At 35.2% G+C, this 11,329-nt stretch overlaps 1 protein-coding gene across 1 annotated transcript; it reads left to right on the forward strand.

Moving 5' to 3' along the window:
- The first annotated feature begins 9,326 nt into the window (after positions 1-9,326).
- LOC145669797 (uncharacterized) lies at positions 9,327-10,085 on the forward strand. Its single transcript, XM_081738139.1, has one exon. It carries the CDS (start codon positions 9,327-9,329, stop codon positions 10,083-10,085), a length of 759 nt encoding a protein of 252 aa, XP_081594265.1.
- The last annotated feature ends 1,244 nt before the right edge of the window (positions 10,086-11,329 follow it).

An 11,329-nucleotide genomic window follows, 5' to 3' on the forward strand; every position in this document is an offset into this window, starting at 1 on the left:
TACCAGGTGGAATTAAAGAACAGTTTTAAATAGGATTAACATTTCTTTTCCGTTCTGTTTTTAACTTTAATATATTAGAACGATACACTCAATGTCTTCTTGCTATTTTTGTTATGCGATATACGTAGCAGACAGTTTTCTTTAGTTACATTTTTCTCGAAAATATGTTTCATTTTGTTTTTGCTATAAAGCAGTTTACAAAGTAAATGTAAAGTAAATGCGGTTTATAAATGAAAAGTAGGAAAAAGTCTAAGAGAAGTACAGAACTGTTGCATTATTATTATTATTATTATTATTATTATTATTATTATTATTATTATTATTATTATTATTATTATTATTATTATTATTGATATTTTTAAAACATTAGAATTACGTGCTTACGAGGACGTAATTCTACGTAATTAGAATCATACGTGTTGGGCCCACTCCGAATAGAAAACCTGGATACGTGTCTGCACTGAATGATAGACGTATGAGTCAAGGTGTAGAGGGCGCTCTAGGCGATAGACTCCAGAGCATGAAAAATAGATTAAGACCACAACTTGCAGTTCTTCTTGCCGATTGGTGCTATTTGCAATGATATATCGTTTCATACGGTATGTGGAACAAAGGATGGTCGGATAAGCGAGACCATGGTGTATTGGTGTTTCACGCACCTAAACCTGTAAAATGTTTGTATAAACAATTATCTTTCACTCCCTAGCTAAATTTGTGGATATGATCACACACCTTGCCTCATAAAGTATAGTCTTATAAAGAAAAAAAATATATTTTGTTAGCTAAAACCTAAAGAAAAGCCAACTTCAATAATTTAGTTTTTTTTTAATAATAATGGCAAACTAGTCCATTTCATCACGATAAATCACTTTTGGTACTAAGATGTCTTTTTCTGTCCGTATATATCCTTCACACTTTGTTGGAGACAAAATTGTTCTTTCCCCAAGAAAACAGGATGAGAGAAGCTATACAACAGCATGAACAGAAAACAATAGCTATTAACAATAGTTCTCTAATCCTGGATAAATACGCCATTACAGCAAAATATCAGTAAGTTGTCCTTATTATATTGCTTCGGTTCTTATTAACATGAAAATTATAATGTTTTGTAAAATAAAAATTGGATGGGATATGATGGGATGGGATGGGATGGGATTCGATGTGGTGTCAAAATAACAAAAGAAAATATAAGTCCGCCACTCTATCCACCTAACCACGGAGGTTACGTGGTGTTGGCTATTTTTTTTTAAAAAAGAAATAATCTTCATAACCATGGTCCGTATCGCTTCGAACCTTAAGATAAGAGTTTTTTCTGTTTAATTCTATATTTTCGTACGACATCTTAGTTACAGAAGCTAATTTATATTTGGCAGGCAATCTACACGCTAGGTTTTAACCAATAAGTGCAACATTTTAGTCCACTATCCAGTTCCTTGATCCAATTCCTCGACTCCCCTACTGAATTCCCTCCGCAATCATGCTCTGCTACTGAAAAAATCCCTAGAAATCATCGTTGCCAGTATGCACAAAACCGAGCATAATTTGTTTTTTGCTTATATTTTTATTATTTTATTATATTTTTTGGAAATATCTCCCTAGATGGATTGCTTTCTATTATCTCCACATACTAATAACTGAATTTTACTTATAAACGTAAGGAAAATGGAATAAATACGAAAAATCTTCAGTTACAGTATACGCGCAATTTTTTGCGCATGAGAGTACATGTAGTACAGGCTTCATGGTGCGTGTTCTTATTTTTTCTCCTGAATTTGGACTCTTAGTAGAAGAATCGTTGCGTTAATTTGTTCTTTATCAACATGTGGGAAAAAAAGAAGCCTTCTGGAAATGTATACAGAAAAAGAAGAGCACAATTAGCGGCTGAAAAGGAGAAACAGACAGCAGCATTAAAGATTTTTTTTTCGTATTCCTGAAACAGAGAATAATGGAAATGAAAACGTAGAACCAGAGAATGAGGAAACCAGCAAGAAATCAACAAATGTTCCAGAAGATAACAATACAGTACAGGTAAGTAGGCCTACATTATGTAACGTATTTTCGTTTTATCACGTTTAATAGAGAAGCGTTGTTTACACATGTAGCGTCTTAGCAGGCTGGGGTGGGTAGGGTGGCGGCCTCAAAGATAGGCGGCGAATTTCAGGCTCAAAGAAAGTTCTTTCCCCATTGATATAAGTAGCAATAATTACATTCTATACCAACATTGATGTTTGATACATGTACCAATGCGATAAGACTTTTACTCGTTAGATGTGTATTAACCAACTTTAGCTGTATTCCAAGCATTCATCTATTAGTTAAGTAGAGGGCATCCACAGTTTAGAGGTTAAAGCGTTGGACTCATGTCCACGTGCTCCTGGGATCAATCCCCGGACTTTCCGCTTTTCAACGACAGGAAAACTGGGGAGTCACATAAATAAAGATATGACGGTCAGTTGGCCTGCAAAACTCCTAATACGCCTGTTGGCGGGTAGTGACACGACCGGCTGACCCTCGTTCTGTTACCCAGGTGGACGAATTTTTACCACTCGCTATCAGATGGCGTTGGAGCAGGCCCAGGATCTATTGGTCTGCCGTGCCAGTGATTATTAGTATTACTGTTATTATTATTATTATTATTATTATTATTATTAGTAGTAGTAGTAGTAGTAGTAGTAGTCTTGTAGTAGTATTGTAGTAGTAGTAGTAGCAGTATCGTCTACTAACTAGAATTCTGAAGAGTTAAAATGTTTAATTGTTAACGTTAACAGATCCCCGTGGAGTTTCGCTATCACAAATTTTGCAATAGACCAATTATTTCATAAACATATCGTAAATAAGTAACATGTACCAGTGTAAAACTATATAGAGTATGTTTCTATCCAATACGATTAACGTGACTTTAAAAAAAAGTGTTCGGGCTTCGGCAGCTAATTTGAATGCATTCGCTATGAATGCGCTGATTCTTGATGATTTTCACAACACAAAGTTGTTAATGAATACGGAGAGTACTTAATTTTTATGTACAGTTAGCAAAAGAAAAATGAGGCCATTCTTACCTAGATTCTGTAAGAATCGCCCCATTTTTTATTTTACTAACTTTACATTTTCACAATGAACACGGAATATGTAGATTCAATATTTATACGCAGTTATTTTATCATTTATGCATTTTCTTCACCTTTAGAATACAAATTAAATATATTTTTTCTTTTAAGAAATGAAACTTTATTTGTAACGTATTAGTTCTTTTCCTTTCCACAGGTGGATCGATCGATTACGAGCATTTCGCAGGAGGAAGAAGAACAATTGAAATCTGGAACAATTGATATACGAAACGAAGTTGGATCAGCATTTCCACAGGAAAGTGTGATAGACGTAAGTTAAACATTTTGCTATTTGAATAAACATACAATTGCATGTTGGTTGAATATCACGCAATTACAGCATTGTGTAAAATATAAGAGGAAATGCAGTGAAACATAATTACTTTTATTATTAGAGTACATTGCAATTCCACATTCATAAATTATAAATTCGACAGACCGACAATTGTTTCTAAATATCTTGTATATATATATATATATATATATATATATATATATATATATATATATATATATATATATATATATATATATATATATATATATATATTTAATTAGCTAGTAGGATTAAATTAACTATGTTTCACTTACTTTCCATGAAGCATATACAATATTATTGATTTTCTTTGGTTTAATTTGACCAGTCGTTCTGTAGATGAATGGGTCATTTCGACCTGAAGTCGGGATATAAATCGAAGTATTATTTTTGTAACAAATAAGCAAGCAGTAGAACTGATTAGAGACTTTTCACTAACTGACATTTTTTAAAAAAATCTTTTAACAGACTATAGTTTGGCCACATACATTTTACTGTAATTATTTTTTTAATCTGTTGGAAAAATGAAAATACTGAGGTTCAAACTGTATATGCTTTTGTACTGTAATATAAGAAAGCTCATAATTTGCCTGCTATTAGTAATTAAATTATGATGATGATTGGTGTTCTTCCCGGAGGCATGTGTTTGACCCCGAAGGTCTCTCAGCAAGGTGAAACCATGGTGGCTTTGCATTGCTTTTCATGGGATGATGATGACGTCCTAAAGACGGGATCCGAACCACTTGTGTCCTCACCGAGAATCGAACCCGAGCTCCCTTAGTTATAAGGCGATGAGCTTAACCAGTCGTTCTGCGGAGACACCAATTAAATAATAACATGCCAAATATATAAACAATCAATCAAAAACATCTTTAGGGTCACACTTACTCAATTTTTGGAATTCATTTCTTGTGTCTAGGTGCATAATATCACTGTATTCCGTTCAAGTTGCTTCGACGGAAGACAAATGGGATAACATTTAAAAAAATAATAATATGTAATATTTATTGCCTTAGTGGTTGAGTGACTAGCAGACTCACATTTGATGCAAGAGTTAGCGGATTCTATCCCCCAAGGCTTTTTATATTGAGCATCGCAAGGAAATCGGAAAGCTTTTCAAATAATAAAAAGTACCAAACTCTAATCCAGAAAGCCCCAAAACATTACGATGCAAGTCAATTAACTTATCACATACCAACTCAACACATTTAAACAGAAAGGAAAAAAGGACACAGTCAGTGGTGTTTCGGAGCTTAAAAACCAGAGTTTAGTTTTAATTAGTGTATAATAATATGCATATTTTAAAGAAAGTACAGATAGTAAGAAATTCAAACTTGCTAAGAATAATGTTCAAAGAAATGTTGTTTTCAAAATTGCATATTTCTTAGGTTAAGTCAGCCACGAACATGTTTGTATCCCGGTTGATCTGGTCGTTCGTTACTGATTCAACTTCGTAAGAGGCATTTGTGGAGCCAATCAGGCATTTAACCTCATTACAGCACTTCAATGCTGAAACCGAGAATCCTGGGTAGAGCTTCAGAAATCCTGGTCAGATTCTCCTATGTATACAAAAGAACATAACGTGGACGTCTTATATTCGCACAAAACCTGTATTTATTTATTTATTTATTTATTTACTTCAATGATTATTAAACTTATCCTCTCCTCCTCTTTATTTATTTATATCTCACATCTATCGAAGGCTTATTGGTCATGCGCCATTCTAAGTTTTGTGTTTATCCCCGGATGATATAGCTGCTTGAATATCTCCGACCCCCACCCCACCCATCTTCGGTGCAAGCCTACCATCTTTAAAAATTATGAACACAATTTTAAAAATTTTAGTCACTTATTCTTTGTTAGAAAACAATGTTTAAAATAAATTTAACATTATTATATACTGACTCTTTTTTTTTTCAGGTGTTGGAATCACAATCAATCGATCTTGATGATCCAGGAAATTGGCCAGAACATATTACGGACAGAATGCGTCAGATACTTGTTAGACGAGGTCCAGTTCAAGTCTCCAAACGAGAGTTCCCAGTAAACAGGGAGAGTCGGCGATTTACTACAAGTAACTACAAAAGACGTCTGCACAATGGAGAAGAAGTTGCTCGTAGTTGGCTTATTTATTCAGTGACTAAGGATGCAATATTTTGTTTCTGTTGCCGTCTTTTCGGTGGTACTACAATATCACTCTCTTCTCGTGAAGGTTTTTCGGATTGGAAGCATATGTCCGGACTGTTATCAGACCATGATAGATCTTTGACTCACATGAAGGCTTTCCAATCGTGGTTTGAACTTGCAAACCGATTATAGTCAGGTATAACAGTTGACGCTGAAAACCAAGCAATTATTCGCAATGAAACTGAGCGTTGGAAAGAGGTTCTCAAACGACTGCTGTGTATAATTCAGTTTCTTGCTTCCCAGAACTTGGCATTTCGTGGCCAAAATGACATTATTTACTCAAGAAACAACGGCAATTTTCTCAAACTAGTTGAGTGTATTGCACAGTTTGATGTTACTATGGCTGAGCATTTGCGACGAATAACACGTAAAGAGACACATGTACATTATTTGAGCAAGGACATTCAAAATGAAATAATTGAACTCCTTGGGTCAAAAATAAAGGATAAAATTTTGACTGATCTAATGAAAGCGACATATTATTGTTAGGCTTATTCTAGATACTCAATGTGCTTAGCTATTGCCACAACTAACTTCAAATTACTAAGTTCCTTAAAAAACCTATTTACTTCTTTACGCTCCAAATTTTATTTGGACTTTACATCTACTACAAATTAATCATATGCCAATATACTAACAAATACTAACAGGAAACTTCCTGTATTTAAATCACTATTTTTATAATGTCAGCCACTCTTGGCATTACTATATCATCAACTCTTTTTTATACATATCAATAACAGCTTAGTAACGTTACTCATTTGTTTATATAATTGCTCCACTAACTTTTAACACCTTGTCCGATCATTTCACTCTTAACATTTTCTTGTGTATCACCTAAAATTGAACTGTACCTATAGACTCCTAACATCCTCCCGGGTACACCTAAAAATGAACTGTACTCTCAACATCCTCTCGGGTACACCTGCAAATAAACTGCACGAACTGAAAAAAGCCTAACATTTAGTTGATAATAAGTAACTGTAAAATAAACAACATCTCATAAATTATTATGCGAATAACTTAAAAAGCCTTCCTTTCTTCACTTTTAGAGATCTCTGTTCTTTTTCAACCTTTTCTTTAACTCCAAATTTTCTAACTTTCGTTCTACTTCCTTCATTTTATCCCATAATTCCTGGATTTTTTGCTCCCAGCACATGAATTCTTTAAACATAAACTGCAGCAATTCCTGCTTTAAGTTTAGCAGTTCATTTGTTTCCTCTTTAGTATCACAACCAATAGATGTTCGGACTTTTCTTCGAATCTTCTTGCACTTGCCATCACTTCTGTCCTTGCCCTCTGTGCTGTCGTACATCATTTCTTCCTCTGCAGATTCAGTAAGTGAAGTGGAGTTACTAGTACTCTCCTGTGTCTCTTGATACACCTTACCATGCTTGTTTTTACTTTTTGCCCAACTTTTTGGTAATTTCGTTCTCTTGTTTAATACTTCTCGAGCCTCTTCTACTTGCAATTGTCTGAGAGCATTTTGTTTACTTCCTGAGCTATCAGGTAATTCCCTCTCTGTTTCAGTGGATTCTTGACAATAGATGGTATCCATTGTCAAAACCTTATATAAAATCCTTTACTTGTTCGGGTTCCAATACTGAAGATATTGACTCTACGTTCTGAGAATTTTGTTTCATTTCCTTCTCACTGTGTTCTAAAGATTCTTCTAGTCGTAGCTCATTCATATCGGCATCTACTGTTTGTAGTACACACCCAGGAGCAAAATGTACACTTAAAACATCTTTTGCCATATGCAGGGCATTCTCCTTTTTTATGGGCACGTTGACATTTGCCACATTTGATAACTTTTCCTTCATTTTGGCTAGAAGAATCTGGTGATGACGAATAACACGATTTTTGTCCTTTATACATCGGCGACTTTTGAACCCTTAGTGAATAATCCGGCTTCTTATTATATTTTCTGCTATTATGTGCCCTGTGATTCTGTATAACATTAATTTGTTCCTGTCTTGGACTTGCTAAACTACTAAATAATCTCATCTGCTCTTCTGTATTCTCAACGGCCGTTGCCATGTCCACTGCTTGCTGGAAGGTTAGGCTCGTCGCAGTCAACATTTGTCTCCTAGCTACATTGTCCTTGATGCCAAAAACAAACTGATATCTTAATGAGTGCTCCAAGCACGATCCAAAATTACAGAATGCTGCCTGGTGTTTCAAGGTCATCACGAACTGAGCAACACTTTGGTATTCCAATTGCTTGAGGTTGTGAAACTTAAACCGCTCCGCTATCTCGTGTGTCTTTACTCCATAATATGCTAGCATGAGATTCTTTAATTCTTCAAAAGTTTTCTGGGCGGGCATTTTAGGCGCACACAAATTCCTCAGTTCCTCATATGCAGTTAATCCCATGACAGCTAAAAATGTTGATGTTTTTCGGTCATCTGGTAATGCTGCCGATAGAGCTACCTGTTCAAATCGCTCTATATATACCTGAATTCTACCAGTTTCAATATCGAAAGGCTCAAAGTTACTAAACGAGGCCATTATCTCATTCAGAAGCGTAAATTCCTTTTTGTAGACTGCGCCAAATCTGTTAGGCTTATTCTAGATACTCAATGTGCTTAGCTATTGCCACAACTAACTTCAAATTACTAAGTTCCTTAAAAAACCTATTTACTTCTTTACGCTCCAAATTTTATTTGGATTTTACATCTACTACAAATTAATCATATGCCAATATACTAACAAATACTAACAGGAAACTTCCTGTATTTAAATCACTACTTTTATAATGTCAGCCACTCTTGGCATTACTATATCATCAACTCTTTTTTATACATATCAATAACAGCTTAGTAACGTTACTCATTTGTTTATATAATTGCTCCACTAACTTTTAACACCTTGTCCGATTATTTCACTCTTAACATTTTCCTGTGTATCACCTAAAATTGAACTGTACCTATTGACTCCTAACAATTATTCCGTAATATTAGATTCTACACCAGACGTAAGTCAAACAGAGCAAATGACACTAATTGTTCGTTTCGTGAAGGTAGAACTGGGTAAGGAACCATCCATTGAAGAACATTTTTTGGGATTTTTGTGCATAAATGATTCTTCAGGAGAAGGACTAACTATCACTATTTTGGAAGAATTAGAAAAACTGAAAATTCCTCTCTCAAACATGCGTGGCCAAGAGTATGATAACGGTGCCAATATGAAAGGAAAGCACTCAGGCGTTCAAAAAAGAATATTAGATCTAAATAGTCGAGCATTTTTGTCCCTTGTAGCTCCCATTCATTGAATTTGGTTGTGAATGTTCCTGCAATGTGCTGTAGTGAGGCTGTAATTTTTTTTGCTTTATTGCAAGAAGTATACAATTATTTTTCTAGTTCCACATATCGTTGATCTGGTCTGCAAAAACATATATCCAATTTCACTTTGAAACCTCTTAGTGATACTAGATGGGAGAGTTGTATTGATGCGGTCAAATCGTTTCGCTACCAGTTAGGAGAAATTTACGATGCTCTTTTCGAAACATCAAAGGACTCTAAGATAGACGTTATGAGCAAAAATAAAGCTTGTTCCCTGGCTAGGAAGCTCCTGAATTTTAAGTTCGTTTGTGTTGTGTTGTTTTGGTATGAAGTTCTTTCTTTGTGAATGTGGTTAGCCATGTTTTCCAACAAGAATCAGTGGACATTCAGCAAGCAGTTGATCTGCTTAAGAAAACCAAGTGTCGCCTTGAGAACATGCGAAGTGATGAAGGTCTCCAGAATATTTTGGTTGATGCCAAAGTAATTTCTGAAGAGCTCGACATTCAACCACAATTTGAGAATGAACCAAAACTCCGACCTAGAAAAGTCAAACGACAATTTTTGTATGAATCTGAAGACGAACCAATTAATGATCCATACAGTGCGTTTAAATGTAACTTCTATTTTTGCACATTAGACACAATTATCTGTTCCCTGAATGAAAGATTTCAACAACTGGAGCGGCACAGCGAAATATTCGGGTTTTTATATGACATCCATCCAATAGCGGACAAAGAGTATTTACTAAAGTGTTGCAAGGACTTACAACTATCTTTAACAGACAAAGATCACTGTGATATTGACGGATTTCAGTTATATCAAGAGCTCTTACTTTTACCTTCATTTCTCCGTTCTGAAAGTGGGAGCAAACCGTTGCAAGTACTTAAATATATTTGTAAGAACTCCTTTATTGGGTTATTTCCAAATGCAACTATTGATCTAAGAATCTTACTAACTATTCCTGTAAGTGTACCTTCAGCAGAAAGAAGTTTCTCCAAGTTGAAACTTATAAAGAATTACCTACGATCAACGATGACGCAAGAGCGTCTTGTAGGCCTTTCTATGATGTCTATCAAATGTGATGTTCTGTGTGAGTTTGACACTGATACTTTAATTAAAGACTTTGCAGAGAAAAAGGCACGAAAAGTTAACTTTACTTCGCATTGTAAACAAGTCAAAGGACAATTTGCATAAAAACTGTATAAAGATATAAAATTATATCACTGGTTGTATTATTTGTATTACGAAATCTTTGTACAATGCTGTTACAAAATATATTTGTATGTTCTTTTGTTCATATATGTGTTCTCTTTCGCAGTTAACAAGATTGTTTATGTATATATGTGTAAATAAATGTTGTACCGCATCATCAATCTTAATTTTATATAAATCGTTGTTTCTTCAATCGTTCTGTAAATTACTAATCAGTGACGTAGAATATTTTGCATGCTCATGTGTAAATAATTGTTCCGTACATCGTTAACCAAAACTTACTCTGTGTATTTAACAGACAAAAGTTAAGATCTTACTCAGTTTGATAATTGATTCTTATAGTTATAGTTATAGAGTTCAAGGAGTTATCCTTTAAAAGCAGCTATCTGTAAATTAGCATAGCAAATTTAAACTCAGTAATACCAATGGGTTGTAGGGGGTGCCATATGGATTTTTTGCCCGGGTGATATTTTCCCCTTCCGCCGGGCCTGGTAAATCCTGCACACATGCAGCATAGCTCTCTTTAGACTGAGGTGATTCAGATCGAAAGGAGGTCGTGGATTCTACAGATGCAACGGAAGTATGAGAATCTCTGCGTGTGCGAGAAATTGTGTAGTTGTCTGCGCCTTTGACGATCCCTTCCGTGGCCTCACCTTCCTGGGACACACAGGAGGTTTGTCAACGACAGAAGAAAGAGAAGTGTGCCAATTGCTCGTGCGTTTGACAGAGGTGGTGCGTGAATCCGCCATCTTTAAAGACCGTCCATTGGGTGACTGCCAGGTGCAAAAAAACAAGCGAGACTAATATGACGAGATTTGCGAGTGATCTCAAGCAGGGACTACCCGTTTGGATAGTAATCTAGGTAAGAGGGGTACCAGATCACCTTAATACTAAGAATTTCTGATGGGTCGTTACATGCGGAGTCGTTACAAAGTAACGACTCTTCTTGAGTACTCAAAGGAACGAATACTAAAACAAGTCAAAGGACTCGGATTCGTTTCAGAATCTTGCGAATCCAAGGACTCAGAAAGTATTCGTTTGGATTCGGATACAATGTTAGACATATGGTTCCTGGATTCAATTCAGAACTGCATTGAAGAGATTGACAAGACTTATTAACGAATACTCACACGAAAGAGTAGATAAAAAAGAAAAGAAGAGAAAAACACGTTGGAAGCATATGGATGGGCTATTAATAGTGCGCATGCGTTAAGAAAAGGAAACAC

The sequence above is a fragment of the Thermobia domestica genome, chromosome 14 (genome assembly GCF_964235325.1).
Source record: "Thermobia domestica chromosome 14, izTheDome1.hap1.1, whole genome shotgun sequence".
In the NCBI taxonomy this organism is placed as follows: domain Eukaryota; kingdom Metazoa; phylum Arthropoda; class Insecta; order Zygentoma; family Lepismatidae; genus Thermobia; species Thermobia domestica.

Excerpts from the sequence above, each read along its gene's own strand:
- LOC145669797 (XM_081738139.1), top strand. The coding sequence starts at position 9,327 with ATGCGAAGTGATGAAGGTCTCCAGAATATTTTGGTTGATGCCAAAGTA.